This window comes from Jaminaea rosea (assembly GCF_003144245.1).
Source record: "Jaminaea rosea strain MCA 5214 unplaced genomic scaffold BDZ90scaffold_6, whole genome shotgun sequence".
In the NCBI taxonomy this organism is placed as follows: Eukaryota; Fungi; Basidiomycota; class Exobasidiomycetes; order Microstromatales; genus Jaminaea; species Jaminaea rosea.
Genome location: NW_020289980.1, coordinates 30,512 through 47,046, shown reverse-complemented (window position 1 = coordinate 47,046; position 16,535 = coordinate 30,512). Strand labels below are relative to the sequence as shown.

Here is a 16,535-nt window from a genome sequence, read left to right as displayed (position 1 = left end):
ACGGCCGTGCGTCCCGCACAATGAAGTCCTGAAGTAAATAATCAGCACCTTCGCTTCGTCACCCTCCCTCCCTGCTACGATGCATTGTCTCGTTGCGTGGGTCCAACTCAATTCCCACCGATCCACATCGATGGCGGTGGCATGAAAAGAAGTCTGATTAAGCTGCTATTGATACATACAAGGCTGGTTGAATGCGAGGTCGGGGCAGATACTCTTGAGTCGATGAAGAAGAAGCGAAGAGGAGGAGAAGACTTGTACACTCCAAGAGTAGTAAGGGAAGAGGATTGGGAGATAGTCGTAATATAGAGAAGAGCGAGAGAAAAAAAAAGGGCTAGTCTGTCTGTCTGTCTGTCTGTCGATCATCGTAATGTAGTCGCGGGGCGATTGTAATAGTAGGAGTCGTAGTAGTAGAGGTGCGTGTGTCGAGCCTGATCGCCTCGCCTCGCCCAGTGGTGGTATCGAGGCCAGCTCGCATATTGGTCTTGGTGCGTGAACGCCCGCTTCTCTGCCTCCAGCCTCAGCCTCGGTCTCGGCCTCGGCCTCGACCTAGAAGATCTGCGGTGCCTGCGGCCTCCTCAACCCCTTTTCAGCCCAAGCGGCCCTAACCCATGGATGCTCCCTCACCTGCTCGATAGTCGCCCTCCTCTCCGGGTCGACCTGAACACACCCACCCAACAAATCCAAAGCAGCGGGGGACCAGCTCCCTTTAACCCGCGAGGAGATCCTACCCCTCTTCGCCGCCGAAGGGTCGGAGAAGGGGCATTCCCCGCTCAGCAGGATGCTGAGTAGCACGCCCAGTGACCACACCTCAGCGTGCGGGGCACGATACTGCTGCCCATTGAGGATCTCCGCCGAGGCGAAGGTCATCGTCCCGAAGAAGCGATTGAAGTAGGGCGCAGGCTTGCGCGGGTCAGAGATGACCGCCGAACCGAAATCGATGAGCTTGACGTTCCACTCCGAGTCGATTACGCAGTTCTCGTCTTTGATGTCTCGATGCGCGATGCCCAGCTTGTCGAGGTAGTAGACGGCTTCGACGATCTGGGCAAAGACCCATGCGGCGCGCGACTCGGGGAAACGGGAGTGCTGCTCGATGCATTCGAAGAGGTCGCGCGAGGTGCGGCGAGACATGGGGGCGGGGCGAGGCGGGACTTTGAGATTCGTGCTGGCGGTAGTGGTGGCGCTGGTGGTGGTGCCGTCGCTTGATGGTGAGGAGGAGGAGGGGGTGGGCGAGCAGGGTGGGGGAAGAGAGAGGGAGTCGGATCCGCTGGGCGAGGCAGAGAGGACTGGCTCGCTGCTGTCTGGTGCGTAGATGGCCAGCTGAGGGCTGGGCACCGTAGCCGTCGGCGAGGCGGAGGGTGTGAGTGCCTTCGTAGGAGCCTCCTTTGCCGTCGTTAATGCTGCTGATGCTACTGGGGCAGCGGGCGCATCCCCCTCTGGCGCCTTCCACGGAGTACCGTGCATCTCCATCACAAGGTAGAAGAACTCCTCATCATCGAACAGCTCATGAAACTTGACCACGCACGGGTGGTCCACGACGCGCAGCACAAATGCCTCGAGCGGGATGACGCCGAGCGTAGGGTCGCGCACCCATCCGTGAGAGGGGACCTTGGTCTTCCAGATGAATTTGACGGCCACGGGCAGCGAGTCCTCGTTGCGCGTCGCGCTCACAACGAAGCCGAAACCGCCGCTGCCCAGCTCATCGCCCAGCGTGTAGTTGGCCGCGAAGACTGGGTGGAGCGGGCGAGTCGCGAGGTGCTTTGCGCTCACTGTCTTTGGCTCCGAGGGAGTGGGCTGGGGAGGTGCCGAGAGGCTCTTTGCCATGCTGGTGGATTGGAGGTGCGAGACACCCAGAAGCGGTGAGTGCTGCTGCTGCTGCTGCTGCTGGGGTGATGCCGGAGTGGCAGACTTGGCGGTCGAGGCAGTCGGATATGGCACGACGCGGTTGGAAGACTTGCTCTTGAGCAGCTTAGGTCGCGAGGCCCCGACGGAGGAGCCATCGTTGATGCGTAGCCCGAGTGCGCCACCATCCTTGCTGCGCTTCTTGCCGCGTGCCTGACCCTCTGCGCTTTCCCCGCTGGATTGACGGCTGCCACTCCCAGTAGAACGTCCCGCGTCGTCCTCATCGGCGGCGGTGGCGGCGCTACTGCTGCTGGCCGTGACGGGCTTGGACAGGCCCAAGGGCGAGAAGGGGGGAGTGGTGAGGCTCGTGTCGAGGGAGGTGACGCTGCTGCGTGAGCTGGGCGATGTCGAGTGTTGACTGCCGCCGACCGAGACTGATACATTCGCAAAGTCGCGCGAGAGGGGCGACATGGGACCGAGTGAGCCGGCTCGCTGCATGGGCAACGCCAGTGAAGAGGATAGAGCAGGAGGTGCGCTGACGTTGGGAAGGTTGCCGCGATTGGGCTGGTTGGCTACGGCGATGAGTGGCGTGGGTGGGAGGAAGGGACTGGCGGGGCCCTGCCCGTTGTTGGCTGCACCGTCACGAGCGTAGGCGAAGACGGATCCACCAGGCGTCTGAGGCATCATTGACGAGTCTAAGCCGCGAGTGCCGCGGATGGCAAGAGGGGGCAACTTCCTCCTCGCCGCGAGGTTGGACGACGTGGGTGGCCTAAAGGAGCTGGCTGTAGCTTCAAAGGTGCTGGTGCTGTTCTCGGAGATGAGGGGCAAGTCTTTTCTGCCTGAGAGTGGAGAGCCGTGGATGGGGGCAGTCGAGAGGGTGGGCTTAGGCCTCATTGGTAGGCCCAAGCTCTGGCCCAGGGAGGGCGATGCGCGGGTGGATGATGCTGCTTGAGGCGAGTCGGGCAGGGGTGTGCTCTGACGCTCCGTCGTCGAGGGCATGGTCGACGAGGGAGGAAAGATGAGGGAGCGCAGCCCGGATCGAGGTGATTGGCCAATGCTGCCACGACGTTTCTCTCCGAGCGCACCGTCGTCGAGGCGTAGGTTGTTGAGTGGGGAGAAGTGCTCCGGGCTCGTAGTGGCAGAGGATGTCGAAGAGCGGTGGGATGATGAAGAGGGGTGCGTAGTCCTGGCCGGCGTCATGGGGAAAAAGCTACCGTTGCTCTCGAACGACTTGGACAGCTCGGCGTCGTCCTCGCACGACGTCTCAAAGGATGAGGCAGAGACGGAGGACGATACGGAGTAGCCTGAGCTCGAGCACGAGTTGGGCAAACCCATGCGGGCATTGGCTGACATCCTGGCCTTTGTGCGTTCGCACACCTCCTCGAGGGAGCGATACTCGGACATAGGAGTCGCATCGTCGCAATCCATGCCAAAGTCCCAGCCGCCGCTGCCGCCGCCGGTGTGCAAGTCTGACTCGTCCGTCGTCGACCAGTTTGCGCTCGATGATTCGCTGAGAGGGTATCTTGTGTAGGGTGAAGGAGAGAGCTTTGGGAGCTGCTGCTGGTGCTGCTGTTGTGGAGCGGCGTGGGCCTGGCTCTTGGCAGTGCGAGGGGCCTCAAAGGCGAGCGCATCGCCGTATGAGTCCATGCTGAGCGGCGAGGACGAGGACGGGGCAAGCATATAGAGTGTGAGCGAGTGACAAGACGTGTGTTCGCGCGGTTCTCTCGGCTCACCTGTGCTTGTGAGGCTGAGGCTAGCTGCTCAGAAAGGGCCTTGAGAGGAGTAAAAACGGAGATGGAGCGAGGCGATGATTGAATGCGAATGGTAAGGAGGGCAAGGAGGCAATCGGGGTCCAGTCCAGATCCAATCCAATTGGGGCTCTTTGCCTTGTCGCCTTGTCTGTCTGTCTGAACCTCGGACAGGGTCTTGGTCGCCTGTCCAAAGTAAGTCAACTCGCGCGTCGTTGACCCGGCGGAGAAAGAAGCGAGGGCAACTGCAACTGAGAGGAAGCAAGCAATGTGCGTGCAGCAAGGAGTGGGGAGGAAGGGGCGGGCGGGCGCGCGAGCCTCGCGATCGTGCCAGTCGCGACGCAAGTCAAAGTGTCGCCTCGAGGTCCCGACTGGTTGAAGACAGGATCTGCAGGGCGGACGGCGAATAGAAGCTTGCGAGGGAGCGAGGGAGGAGCGAGGGAGGAGCGAGGGAGAGAAGCGATGGAAATGAGTGATGATGATGAGGAGGGGTGTGAGAAAAAAGGAGAGTGAAGAGAGTTGACGACGGAGGAGGAGGAGTAGAGTAGAGAAGAGGGAGAAGCTCGCCCTGGTCGTCGAGACACGAAGGGAGCAAAAGGGGAAAGGGGAGAGTGTGCTTGCGTGCGTGCGTGCGTGCGTGCAGGCGTGCTGGCCGTTGCAGAGCAAGTAAGAGGGTCCAGTGACTGACTGCTTGCTTGCTCGCTGCTTGGTAGCTCAAGATCGAGGGACCCGAATCCTCAATTCAAGGCATCGGCGGGGCAATATGAAGGTCTCTGTCCTTCACGGCAAGCAGCAAGCTCAGACGGGGGAAATCCGAAAAAGCAATCTAGTCGGTGCTTGAGCTGCTTGCCTGCCCGTACGCCGCTGCTGGACCTTTTCCCACCGGCCACCTCGGCGCTTCATCCAGCGGTGCAGCCGTGCGACAATGCTTAGAGCTCAACAAAGGCGCAAGGCTACTCTATCATTTCATTGGCCGCCATGCTCCCACTCCAAGATTCCAAATGATGACAAGCCATTGCCATCAGAGGGGGCCAGGTCGAAAGAGCAGTTCATGAGAGGCAGGCCAGGCGAGGCTCTCGAGCTTATTCGCACGCACTCATCGCCGCCGCCGGGCAGGCCGCACTCTCATCTGCCTAACATCTCCGCCCACACCTCTGTCGTCTACGTTCTCGATCTTGATCATTTGATTGTGGCCCCCTCCTCCCCCTTTGGCCCCTTCCCCCTTCCAGCGGCAGGCGCCACTGTTTTACCGTCCGCTCGTCCGCCGCACGCACGCAGGCACGCTCACCTCCTCCTTTCGCGCGAGGCTGGGCCAAACCCCGCTCGTGCTCCTCGTCGTCCTCCCCCTCCTTCTGAGGATTCCTTTCGCACGTCAATCGACCCGCTCCTCGCTTCCGGGCTTTGACACCGTCCCTACAGCATGCCAGCATGCCAGCATTACAATCATCGCATCGTGATACTGTCGAGGTACGAAGCGTGGTGTGCCTTTGACCCGCTGACTTTGGCGTCCCGCCCCGATGTCCATCAATGTCCTCGACGCGACTCGACGCGTTTTACAAGATCGTGGCGGGCGGCGCGCTGAGCTCTCCTTCTCCTCGACATTGCTTTACGTCATGACATACCCGTCCCTTCTACACGGCCGACAAAAAGCAGGGCTGCACAGTTCTACGATCCTCAAGCTTCGTGATTGGTGATCTCAGATACATGGCTTGCCAACGATTCCCCCTCAGTCGGTTCGTTCGGTCAAGACGCCGCGGCTCCCCTCCCTGTTGGGCCAGTCGTCCTCGTCGTCGACGACGGACGGATCGATCGATGCACGGGGTAAACTCGGGAGGAAGCCTGGGTCGCGAGCGCCGCCTCAATTTCTTTGCAGCAGCATCCCACGCTCTTGCCCAGCCTCAGCCTCAGCCTCGCAGCGCAGTCTTCTCTCTCATCGTGAGGGTATCCCCGCCGACTATCGTACAGCAGCTGTACATCATGTGGCTAGCTACATCCCATTATGCGCAAGTACCTCGGACTCGGACCTTGACACCGATTTGACAGTCCTCCCGGCCTCCTATCGCGGCCCATTTTGTTTTAGTTGCTTTCTTCTTCCTCACCGTCGACCGACCCCACACTGCAACTGCAGGCGGCCTTGGCAGGCTGACGTGACGCAGCGAAGACGCTTCATTACGGAGGCCGGTCTAACTGCAGCGATGCTGATGACGGTGTGGCGTGGCGTGGCCCCTTCTCCGGCTCCAAAGCTCTTGAGAGTCGAAGAGGCCTAAGCCAAAAGTAGACGTCCATCCCTCTTGTCGATCTACTGCCCGAGAATGAGGAGGCAGGCAGGCGCGGCAGCCCAAGGACATCTACATCGTTGCGGGCATTGCACGGCCGTCAATTATTGTCATGCCGCGGAGAAGGAAGACAGTCGGGGTGAGCCACAGATTGACTTGACGATTTTTTCAGTCTATTTTCTTCGTCGTGACAAGCGTGACAAGGAAGGACGTGCGCCGAACGGCGGCGTATGGTCTATTAAGTTTGAAGGGAGCATGCCTTGGCAATGGCGGGTATTGGAGGGGGCGATCTCGACGTGGCCCGTCGCGCAAGAGCAGATCGGCCGGTACGGTACGCTATGCTACGGTGTCTGCTAAGCCGTGGAGCGACTGAAGACCGTCGGTCATACCAGTCAATGAGCCTACCACCATACACCGGATTCATGATTGGGTCAGCGCACATCGGTGTCATCGTGGGAGCGACAGGGCCAGCGGACCCCGACTGGCCGGCTGGATAGCTGGCTGCGGAGAAGCGCTGCTGGCCCTGAAGCGGCATGGCGGAGCGTGATCGGGTCGTCGTCTGTATGATCGAGGGTCCGCCGTTCCCTTTCCCATCGGACGGTGGCAGATAAGGAGATTCCGACGAGGAAGAGGAGGGGCAGGTCGCTATTCATGTCGACGCAGGCCTGCCTGTCTACGTGCTTGTCAGTCTGGTCAAGCAGAAAGGCGGCGGCGGTCGAGCTCGACACTGACCATGGCGAGGGGCGTGGGAGGGGGAGGGGGGCACGCAATGGTAGCGCAGTCAGGCGTGCGAGGCAGGCTATCACCGGCTACTAGCAGCTGAGAAGGGCTGTGCGCGTGCGTGTGTACATGCTGAAAGAAGGGAGGATAGCAAGTGTCTTCGCCATCGTCGTCGCCGTCTTCGTATCGGCCGCAAGGAATCGGCAAGTCGTGTCCACCATACGTCGCCCACTGCCGTACTGGGTGCCTCGGCGAGGGGCGGAGCTCGCCATCCTTCCGCCTCTTCTCATCAATGGTAGCAGGCACGCGCAACGAACAGAGCATCATCACGCTCGCATCAATGGCAAACGGTGGCATGTCACCGGAGACTTCAGTCTGCTTCGGTGTGATTGTGTGTGGAAGCATTGCGGCATCACGCTGGGATAGGCAGGTTGACGATGGGGGATAGTGAGCTGGAAGAGCGCCTGCCTCGCCGCAGAGGAAGACGAGCTAGCGAACGATGAAGTGAGTTCAGGACAACTGCGCCGCGTGGCGGCCACATGAGGCGGCCAAATGAAGCTGTGCTATGATGGAAGGTGTGACGCCTGACACGTTGTCTCTCTCCTCACCCGTTTAGCCGCTTTCCCTCTGCCATGGTAACGAGGGGCGGCTATTGAGCGTCTTTTGCTGACTTGAGCAAGCCCATGTGGCCACGCCTCGCTCGCAACTCTCTCCGAATAAGCCCGGCAGCGGGAGGCGGCAAGAGCGGGCAGGCCGTGGGGCGGAAGACGGAGAGGTCCAAGCGTGGGCGACTTGACTTGGCTTGACTGCTTTGGTTGTCGACCGCCTCTGCTGCTTCCTTTTGTCGCCAACACTTTCTCGCCGCCGCTGAGCATACACACTCCTTACCTTACCGCCCCTAAGCTCCTTTAGTAGCTCCTGGCACGCACAGCGATATCCCCGCCCTATACTTCGGAGGATATTACCACGAGCGCATCGCAATATTGCTACTTCTGCACCTTCATCCTCCTCATCCTCTCTCTCACCCTCACGCGACTCACATCTGGTAGAGCACGCCTAACGCCTCGCGCCTCACCGTTTCGCCCATCTGAACATGGCCGCGGCCGACTTGATCCTCATCACCGTCGTGTCGCTCCTTGCGAGCCTCTACTTCTTCAGAGGTACCCTCTTTGGTTTCAAGTCGAGCAGCTCGACGTCAAAGCTCAATGGCCATGCTCTCGCTGATGGAGCAGACCTGCTCGCCTCGTCTGACATTGTGGCAAAGATGAAGCAGACGAAGCGCAGGATCGCTCTCGTTGTTGGATCTCAGACGGGTGAGTGTGCGGGCGCACTGTGAGGTAGCGCTCACTTGCCACCCTGCTCGAGCTCACCATCCCTGTTTGCTCCCCCGCCATCTGCTCAGGCACCGCTGAAGAGTACGCCATTCGCATCGCCAAGGAGATCAAGGCCAAGTACGGCCTCTCATCCCTCGTCGCCGACCCCGACGAGTACGAGTTTGACAAGCTCGATACGCTCCCCGACGACAGCGCCATCATCTTTGTCATGGCCACCTACGGCGAGGGCGAGCCTACCGACAATGCTCAGTCTCTGATGACCTTCCTTACCGAGTCTCCCTCCTTCTCCAACGGCGACGAGCTCCCCATCAAGTACATGATCTGGGGGCTGGGCAACCGCTCCTACGAGCACTTCAATGCCGTCGCAAAGAACCTCGACAAGGCGCTCAGTGGCCTCGGGGCTCAGCGCATCGGTCTCGTCGGCGAGGGAGATGATGACAAGAGCATGGAAGAGGACTACCTCGCCTGGAAGGACGATGCTCTCAACGCACTCGCAGCTGACCTCGGCCTTGAAGAAGGCGGTGGTGGCGACGTGCAGGACTTTGCCGTCAAGGAGATTGCAGACCACCCTGATGAAGCCAAGATCTACAAGGGAGAGCTCTCTGCTCGCGCCCTTCTCGGCACAGCGGGCATTCACGACGCCAAGAACCCCTACATGTCTCCCGTCAGCACGGCAAAGGAGCTCTTCACGGCGGGTGAGCGCACCTGCGTCCACATGGAGTTCGACATCGAAGGCTCAGGCATTTCCTACCAGCATGGCGACCACGTAGCCGTGTGGGCGCACAATCCGGAGCGAGAGGTGGAGCGCATGCTCGCCATCCTCGGCCTCACCGAGAAGCGCAACACCGTCGTTGAGGTGACGTCGCTCGACCCTGATCTCGCCAAGGTGCCCTTCCCGGTCCCCACGACGTACGAGGCCATCCTCCGCCACTACCTCGACATTGCGGCTCGCGCTGGTCGTCAGTCCCTTGCCGGTCTCGCCAAGTTCGCGCCTAGCGACGCAGTGCGCCGTGAGCTCGAGCAGATTGGCGGGGACAAGGCCGCCTTCCAGAACAAGGTGGCCCGCCACTACTACACCGTCGGAGAGGCCCTGCAAGCAGTAGCGGGAGACGACCTCAACAGCACCAACTTGGCCACCACAGCCACCCCTTGGCCCATCCCCTTTGACCGAATCGTCTCGGCCATCCCGCGTCTCGGCCCGCGCTTCTACTCCATCTCCTCGAGCCCGAAGCTCCACCCCAAGCAGGTGCACATCACCGCAGTCGTGCTGCGCTACGCTCCCGACCACACCCCGGATCGCCACGTCCACGGCTTGGCGACGAACTTCATCAGCTCCATCAAGATGGGCATGAACGGCGAGGTGGCCAGCGGACCCAACGATCCGCGCTTCACGACGCCCAAGTACGACCTAGCAGGACCTCGAGGAGCTTACACGCGCGAAGGGCGCTATCGTTGTCCCATCCACATCCGTCGCTCCAACTTCCGTCTGCCTACCAGCCCCAAGGTACCAGTCATCATGGTCGGACCCGGTACCGGCGTGGCTCCCTTCCGCTCCTTCGTGCAGGAGCGCGTAGCCGGCGCACAGAAGACGGTCGAGAAGCGCTCTGCTGCTGGCGGCAATGCTGCGGATGCCCTGGCCGAGTGGGGCAACATGTGGCTCTTCTACGGCTGTCGCAAGTCCAGCGAGGACTTCCTTTACCAAGACGAGTGGGAGCGCTATGCCGCTGCGCTGCAGGGCAAGTTCCAGATGCACACTGCCATCAGCCGCGAGAAGTTCAAGCCGGACGGCTCAAAGCTGTACGTTCAGGACCTGATTTGGGAGCAACGTGCGGCGCTGGCCAAGGAGATTCTGGAGCGAAAGGCTACCGTGTACATCTGTGGAGATGCAGCTGGGATGGCACATGACGTCGAGAAGACGCTACTGCGCGTGCTTGCTGAGGCCAAGGGCGGGGACGAGAAGGCGGCACAGAGGGAGATTAAGCTGATGAAGGATAGGAGCAAGTGGCTCTTGGACGTTTGGTCGTAGGCGCCGCTACTCCGGAATCCAGTGCCCACGGCGTATCCGACCACCACCTCAGCATCCATCCACGACGCCACACATCGTCGTTGCTCCCTCTTGACTCTGATCGAGGATCTCACCACGCCCCACCTTTCACACACTTTGTACTCAACCATTCGATTCGATGCTCTTAATATTCCCAACCACTCATCCATCCCTCTGATCGATGTGGACTCAATAGATGACTCTCTTCAACTGCTAGCCGCAATACGAGTGTGGGTGCCAGTGTGAGTGCGAGTGCGACTCACTGTTGAGGGCCGTACGTGCGAGTCAAGGCAACGTTGTATCAGGATCGTCACGTCGTAGGGCATGGCACCGGGGCCACCACAGCGTCGTGCGCATGGGGCTAACAGGGAGAGATCTGACTTGTATTCACTAGCTAACTGACTGAGATCAAGAGGAGCGAAAGAATACATATAGGGAGAAGGGGGGATGGGGTTGACTGTCCGTGGTCGAGGATGATGATTTGTGAAGAGGGGACGAGGGAGAGCAGCACTCGACTGCGTCTCTGCTGCTGAGCGCTTAGCAGTAGAGCTGACGACGACGACGCGCGGGTGCGGAGAGGTTGGTTTTGGGGGTGCGGGGGGGAAAGGGGGGAGGGGAGCATGGTCTGATAAGCACAGATATGCCTTCAAGGCGAATGCCGATCCTGAGTTCTCACGGAAAATCCGAGCGCCGACTGACTGCTGCCTGTATCGATGGCTTGCTGGCTGATGCACCCCTTACGGTCCATCTTGGAGCAGTCTAGCTCTGCGGCCCTCCCGCCGCCCGTACGCCCCTCGACGCCGATGGCGCTTTTGAAGTTGAAGGGTGAGATGGCTGTTCGCTCGTAGGCGTCAGCGTGGGATCGGATGGGTTGCGATGGGATCGGATGGCGAGGCACGTACGAGGGGGGTGGAAAGAAGTGCTCATATCGGACCTGCCGCGGGAGAGTTGGGATCTGAATGTCCTGGCAGAGGGGCATCCGTGGCATGCGTGCGTGCGTGGAAAGAGAAGGTATCAGCTGCTGCACCATCCACTGCGAGGTTCGCACCTCACCCCCAAGGGGTCTGCAGCACGATGATGGCCGGAGTCTTGAAGGTGACGGTGCCAGAAGGCAAAGGATCCCCATCGATGGAAGCCGAGACACCGGGGTGGGGGCATTCATTGTCGAATGTGACCTCAAAGGCACTCGTAGTAGCTGCCGTGAAGGCGCAAAGGGCGATTAGGAGGGGGGTCAGGCTGGGGAAGAACATGGTAGTGGTGATGTTTAGCTTGGCAGTGGGGATGAGCAGGAGCATTGGGAGGAGAGAGGGGACAAGGATGGGATGGCGCCCCTCTGATATTCCCCATGCTATTTGGTCGGTCGCGCTGTCTCTACATGCTGCCCTGTGCCCTCTTGTGCCCTTTGCGGCCAGTCAGGCTCGCGAGTTGCTACCGAGCCGCTCATGCTCATGTAGGCGGGACATTGGACACCACCCCGTACCCTCACCGCGCTGTGCGCGTGAGGAGCGAAGGCGTGAGCAAAGTCGGTCGTATTGTATGGCATGGGCTAGCCTACGGGGCGCCATGGGCGGAGGAATGATCAAGCACTGCGGCTTGGCAGGTCTACTCTAGCAGGAGAACTAAGCAAGACACGGAGGGCCCGCAGAGAGAGAGGTCACGGTGGTGAGGTTGGGAAGGGGTGGGGGAGGGAGTAGGGGTATGGAGCAGCGCGTGAACTGAGCGATGGCGATACGGCTTCGGGCTCACTTCGCTGCAGAACGCTTACGCTGAAATCCACGCGAGGCTGCTTGTTACATTATCGATCGAGATGGAGCTGTCGCAATCGCCCAAGTGCTTCTTGTTGCACTCGAGCGCCATTGTAGTCGCCTGATTCTCGACTGCGAGGCTGCCCCTGTAATAGAAGGGGGCGATGGCTGCATTGAATGACAAGGAACGGGAAGGGAGGGGGGTCAAAGAAGTCAAAGTCAATGAGATGACCCGCCAAGACGGGTGTTTGTTATGCTGTACACAAACTGGGAGGGTGGAAGAAGGTGATCAGGCTAGTGGTACCGAGGGCGAGACTGGCATTGAAGCTCCTGAGGGAGAGCGAGGGAGAGCGCTACGATGATCTCAGTGTCGAAGAGCAAAATGCTCTCATTGAGCAGAGATTCACCCCCAGGGGCTCCTAAGCTCAACCTTGGCTGGAGCGTTGCCCATTGTAGTGCCAGCAGGCAGAGGGCGATCGTCCAGCATCGTCGAGACCCCGTCATGCTTGCAGGAGTCGTCGAAGGTGACCGTATAGCCGTTTGCGACGGCGTAGAAGAGGACAGCGAGGGGGAGCGAAAGTCGCAGCATTTTCAGTCAAAGAGCACAGCTGGGCGTGGTAGGAAGGTATGTTATGGGCTGTCGTTCGCCCTCTCTGATCGCCAGGCGCCTGACAGCGATGGCCCCAGCATCGCTTCTTTGATTGCAATTCAACGCAAGTTGTTCCTCGTCAGCATAATGGCAGATGATCTACTTGACGGCCGAGGGCGAAGGGCGAGGTGTGAAGGGCAAGTCGGCGAGTGTCTTAGGAGTGCAGGGGAGGAAAGGCAGGTACGGCATCGCAATCGGAAGCAGCCACGTGGCTTTTTGGCGTGGATGCGAGGCGATTAACACAACCCACTAGCTTAGCTTTATCGTCTCATTTTGCTTTTTCTCTTTCTCACCCTCCTGACTGACACACGTATACGTCTTCCTTCTGCAACCCGGATAGCACGCTAGTTCGCATGAGATGAGAGCGACGGTCACTATCAATTTGATACCATGAGCTTGACAGCGCGTGGTATCATGTCGCAAGCGCGAAGAGGGACAAGTAAGGAGCAGGCTCGACAGCTTAGCAGGACAGCTGACGACGACGACGACGACGACGTATTGCCAGAGGATTCAATTCCATCGCGAGGGCAGAGAACGGCGACGGTGAGCTGAAAACTATACAGCTCCTTTTCTCTCGCAATTCACGATCAAGCCCAAACGAGATTGCCTATTTCCATTGTCGATCCCAATGCGATTATGGCAGTCTCCCCTGTGCTTCTTGTTGCACTCGAGCGCTATAGTCGTCGGTTCGTTTTCGATTGCGAGGCTTCCCCGAAAGTAGAAGGGGGAGATTGCTGTGCGGGACGAGAGATGTCAGCGAGGAATGATGTTGCAGAGGGGAGGAGGAGGAGGAGGCGACTACGAACGCGGAGGATTGAGGTTGGTGTTCAGCGTACTGCTGTCGAGGGACAGGTCGGCACTGAAAGTGCTATCGTGACGTGTGTGAGGGAAGAGAATGATGTCAGGTCAGACGCGAACTGAGCAGAAGTCGATTCTGCAATCGGACGCACCCCCAGGGACTCTTGAACTCGATGGTAGCCGGCGCTCCAAGTTTGGTGGGGCCAGGTGGCAACGGCTTGCCACCAAAGCCAGCAACGACGAGCGTTGTAGAGACACCGACGTGCCTGCAGGTGTTGTCGAAGGTTATCGTGTACGCGCTCGCTGCGGTGGCAAGGGCGCAGAGAGTGAGGTATCGGGCGTTTAGAGAATATAGCATGGTAGGTTTTTGGAATGATCGTGCAGGGGGGAGGAGGAGAGCGCTTTTGTAGGGAGGACACGATATCTCGAGAAGGCGGCTGCCTTGTCGGTGGCGTCGCTTTCGTCGCGTGAGCGGTCATTTGTATCCTCCTCTTCGGTCACTTCTTAGCCGCTCGTCAATCCTGAACCATGACGGCTGATGAGCGGACCGCCGTCACGGCGCCCCTCTGCGCCGTCAGCTGTTGACGCAAGCCCCAGTCACCGCAAGGGCCGTGCGTGAGGAGGCTTTGGATCAAGCTAAGATCTTCGCACTGAGTTGTCACGCATCGTATGGGCGGGAAGTGCGGAACAATGAAATGAGCACGCTTAAATGACATGAGCAGGGGAGAAGAGAAAACCGTGCGCCCATAGATTGATGGGGGCGACTGTGTATCGTCGCGGGCGTATGAGCGAGGACGAGGCAAAAGTAGTGTCTACGGCTCAGCAGCTCAGCAGTAGAGCTGACGAGGACGCGCAGGCACCGCGAAGTGGGGGGACGAAGAGGACGTCATAATGAGCTGAGGGATAGGACTTGGTTTCGCGTTGATGCGAGCCTTGTGAACTCACGGCGATACCCAGGCTAGACTGCTTATTGCCATTCCTGACCGTGACCTGCTTGTCGCAGCCCTGCTGGCTCTTCTTGGCGCACTCGAGCGAGTTATCAGCGACCGACTTGCCCTCGACAGCGAGGCCGGCTTTGAAGTAGAAGAATGAGATGGCTGTGTCGGCGTTCAGAGATGGGAAGTGAGTGGGTCGCGATGCAAAGAGAGGGGTCAGCGAAGAAGGTCGTTAAAGGGGAAGATGCAAATGACGCACGAGGAGGCTTCAGAGCGGTTTCGAGAACCGAGGTGCCGAGGCCAAGGCGGGCTCTGGATGTCCTGGCAAAGGGATGGCGAGGGGCGCGGCGATTCGATTAGCTGTATACCACCATCGAGCTTAGAGAAAGCACCCTCGTGACCCACCCCCAGGGGCTTTTGAGCTCGATAAGAGCAGGGTTCGTGAAAGTGATGGTGCCGGTAGGCAGATCCTGGCCACCGATGGTCGCCTTGACACCAGAATGGCTGCACTCGTTGTCAAAGGTGACGGTATAGGCGCTCGTGAGCGTGAGCAAGGCGCATAGAGCGAGGGGAAGCATGGTGGACAATGGATGAGGGGATGGCGATGGGGATGGGAGGAGAGAATAGTCATGACCTGGTTCACCCCCTCTCATATGAGCAGTCACGTTGTCTCAAGACGGCAATGTTCACTACCTGCTCTGTGCCCTTGGACCCCTGATCACCTCATGTGGTTGCTATCTAGCAGCTGATCAAGTCTGTAGCCGAGACACCCTTAGACCCACCGTATCGTGAAGGGCACGCGCGAGCCGGCATGAGGGCAAAGTCTTTTGTATAGTGGGGCATTATGGCGCAGTGGCGCAGGGCCGCCCGAATGATGTGGGAGGGGACGAGGTGGTTTCATCAAGCATTGCAGTCGAGCAAGCTCAGCAGGAGAGCTGAGCGAGCGAAGGTCAGATAGCAGAGAGGAGACGTGGAAGGTAGGTCGCCGAGGTGAGCTGAGCAATGGGACCACTCGAGGCACGCGGACTTACGATCAAGCCCAGACGAGACTGCTTGTTACCATTCTGGATCGAGATGCGGCTCTTGCAGTCACCCGGGTGCTTCTTGGTGCACTCGAGCGCCGTGGTGGTCTCTTCATTCTCGATGGCGAGGCTGCCCCTGAAATAGAAGGGGGATACGGCTGTGTGCGGGGGAAGGTCAGCAAAGCGTGATGGATCAAGGGGCCGGAGGACATTGTACGCACGAGGAGGGCTGAGGGAGGTGCTCAAACTCGTGCTGTCGAGGGAAAGACTGGCGCCGAAGGTTCTGCGAGTAGTAGAACGGCATGAGCGTAACGACGACGAGCTCTGCGTTGAGACTGCTCGCGCTCACCCCCAAGGACTCTTGAAATCCACTGTCGCAGGAGCTGCAAAGGTGCTGGTACCAGATGGTAAAGGCTTGCCACCAAACCCTACGATCTTGATCGTTGTCTCGACACCGGCGTGCTTGCAAGTGTTGTCGAAAGTGATCGTGTAGGCGCTCGTAGCAGTGATCAAGGTCAGAAGAGCAAGGACAGGGGCGGTCAGGCTGGGAAGAAGCATTGCTAGCTCTGCTAGGGTGGATGGGAAGGATGGACGATGCGTAGAGTAGAACAGTGACGAGAACAGTGTCCTCTTGTATAAGCAGGCGCACACGTCGGCGCGATATGCTGAGAGGGCAGAGGGCGACGACACCACTGCCTAATGCTCCGTGCCGTCACTTTCAATCCTTGATGCGCTCGTCAGGCGGTATAGGGAACACGATCGCATCGTGAAGAAAATGAGCAACTCTTCGTCGTGACGGCTTGGCATAAGATGAACGAATAGTCGTGGCATTGATTACTGAGATGGGCGAGAGGGTAGATTGACGGTGAGAGCGACTCGTACCCGCCTCGACATGCCCGCTCCCGCCCCCCTTCCGTCTCGTCCCCCTCCCGGAGTGGATGGCGCGTCGCGCAGGCCAAAACCCAAACGAGCGCGAAAGGAAGGCGGGGCGGACAGGGCCACACGACGAGGCGGGCTCGCATTCCAATCTCTCTTTGCATCCATCCACTCACTACTCCGCAAAGGGGTCCCCTTCCTCCTCACCATCGCGACCTTGAACACACTCCTTGATTCTCATTCTCCTCACACCGCCCCAACCATGACCATCGCCATCGCTAGCCGCCCTTCTTCATCGGGTTATTGGTCGCCCATCCGCTCGCAGAGCCCCTCCCACTCGCATGCTCAAGCGACGCCAGTCTCGAAGCGCAAGCGTACCTCGTGCGTATTCGACAATGATGCCGGCAGCACCAGCGCCGGATGGCCTCAGTCCATGATGGCATCGCCCTCGCCTTCTCACTCTCAGCGGGGCGCGGCGGTGGATGCGGATGTCGCTGCAACGAAGCGCTCCCGAACGCTCGCACCCGTGAGTACCCATCTACTCTAATG

The 16,535-nt window shown here is 59.4% G+C and overlaps 8 protein-coding genes across 8 annotated transcripts in view; 3 read left to right on the top strand and 5 right to left on the bottom strand.

Annotated features, from left to right (window-relative positions):
- Nucleotides 1-603: 603 nt before the first annotated feature.
- Nucleotides 604-1,860, bottom strand: BDZ90DRAFT_208350 (Pkinase-domain-containing protein; the record flags this gene model as incomplete). The annotated part of the gene is made up of 2 exons (XM_025504004.1): nt 604-1,317; nt 1,411-1,860. Coding segments are annotated over 2 exons (1,164 nt in total), but the record flags the coding sequence as incomplete, so codon positions are not given.
- A 3,281-nt stretch (nt 1,861-5,141) lies between these two features.
- BDZ90DRAFT_166786 (hypothetical protein) lies at nt 5,142-5,763 on the top strand. Its single transcript, XM_025503651.1, has one exon. It carries the CDS (start codon nt 5,292-5,294, stop codon nt 5,625-5,627), a length of 336 nt encoding a protein of 111 aa, XP_025362201.1. The 5' UTR covers nt 5,142-5,291; the 3' UTR covers nt 5,628-5,763.
- A 1,650-nt stretch (nt 5,764-7,413) lies between these two features.
- On the top strand, nt 7,414-10,196 carry BDZ90DRAFT_251973 (putative NADPH-cytochrome P450 reductase). Its single transcript, XM_025507749.1, has 2 exons — nt 7,414-7,896; nt 7,986-10,196. The coding sequence occupies exons 1-2, from the start codon at nt 7,677-7,679 to the stop codon at nt 9,941-9,943; spliced, it is 2,178 nt and encodes a 725-aa protein (XP_025362200.1). The 5' UTR covers nt 7,414-7,676; the 3' UTR covers nt 9,944-10,196.
- A 1,070-nt stretch (nt 10,197-11,266) lies between these two features.
- BDZ90DRAFT_232015 (hypothetical protein) lies at nt 11,267-12,468 on the bottom strand. The gene is made up of 4 exons (XM_025506091.1): nt 12,114-12,468; nt 11,975-12,036; nt 11,727-11,874; nt 11,267-11,580 (listed from the first exon to the last, which is right to left on the bottom strand). Exons 1-4 carry the CDS (start codon nt 12,293-12,295, stop codon nt 11,541-11,543), a joined length of 432 nt encoding a protein of 143 aa, XP_025362199.1. The 5' UTR covers nt 12,296-12,468; the 3' UTR covers nt 11,267-11,540.
- A 480-nt stretch (nt 12,469-12,948) lies between these two features.
- On the bottom strand, nt 12,949-13,796 carry BDZ90DRAFT_166677 (hypothetical protein). The gene is made up of 3 exons (XM_025503649.1): nt 13,306-13,796; nt 13,162-13,214; nt 12,949-13,089 (listed from the first exon to the last, which is right to left on the bottom strand). The coding sequence occupies exons 1-3, from the start codon at nt 13,630-13,632 to the stop codon at nt 12,990-12,992; spliced, it is 480 nt and encodes a 159-aa protein (XP_025362198.1). The 5' UTR covers nt 13,633-13,796; the 3' UTR covers nt 12,949-12,989.
- A 1-nt stretch (nt 13,797) lies between these two features.
- On the bottom strand, nt 13,798-14,876 carry BDZ90DRAFT_166670 (hypothetical protein). Its single transcript, XM_025503648.1, has 4 exons — nt 14,494-14,876; nt 14,348-14,409; nt 14,099-14,250; nt 13,798-13,992 (listed from the first exon to the last, which is right to left on the bottom strand). Exons 1-4 carry the CDS (start codon nt 14,739-14,741, stop codon nt 13,981-13,983), a joined length of 474 nt encoding a protein of 157 aa, XP_025362197.1. The 5' UTR covers nt 14,742-14,876; the 3' UTR covers nt 13,798-13,980.
- A 13-nt stretch (nt 14,877-14,889) lies between these two features.
- On the bottom strand, nt 14,890-15,748 carry BDZ90DRAFT_166687 (hypothetical protein). Its single transcript, XM_025503650.1, has 3 exons — nt 15,460-15,748; nt 15,332-15,393; nt 14,890-15,268 (listed from the first exon to the last, which is right to left on the bottom strand). The coding sequence occupies exons 1-3, from the start codon at nt 15,666-15,668 to the stop codon at nt 15,039-15,041; spliced, it is 501 nt and encodes a 166-aa protein (XP_025362196.1). The 5' UTR covers nt 15,669-15,748; the 3' UTR covers nt 14,890-15,038.
- Nucleotides 15,749-16,156: 408 nt separating this feature from the next.
- The window catches only part of BDZ90DRAFT_279379 (hypothetical protein), a 1,361-nt gene continuing 982 nt past the window's right edge, over nt 16,157-16,535 (top strand). Inside the window, exon 1 of the mRNA XM_025509166.1 lies at nt 16,157-16,512. Coding sequence (XP_025362195.1) covers nt 16,249-16,512 — 264 coding nt within the window. The 5' untranslated portion in view covers nt 16,157-16,248. The remainder of the gene's footprint in view (nt 16,513-16,535) is intronic.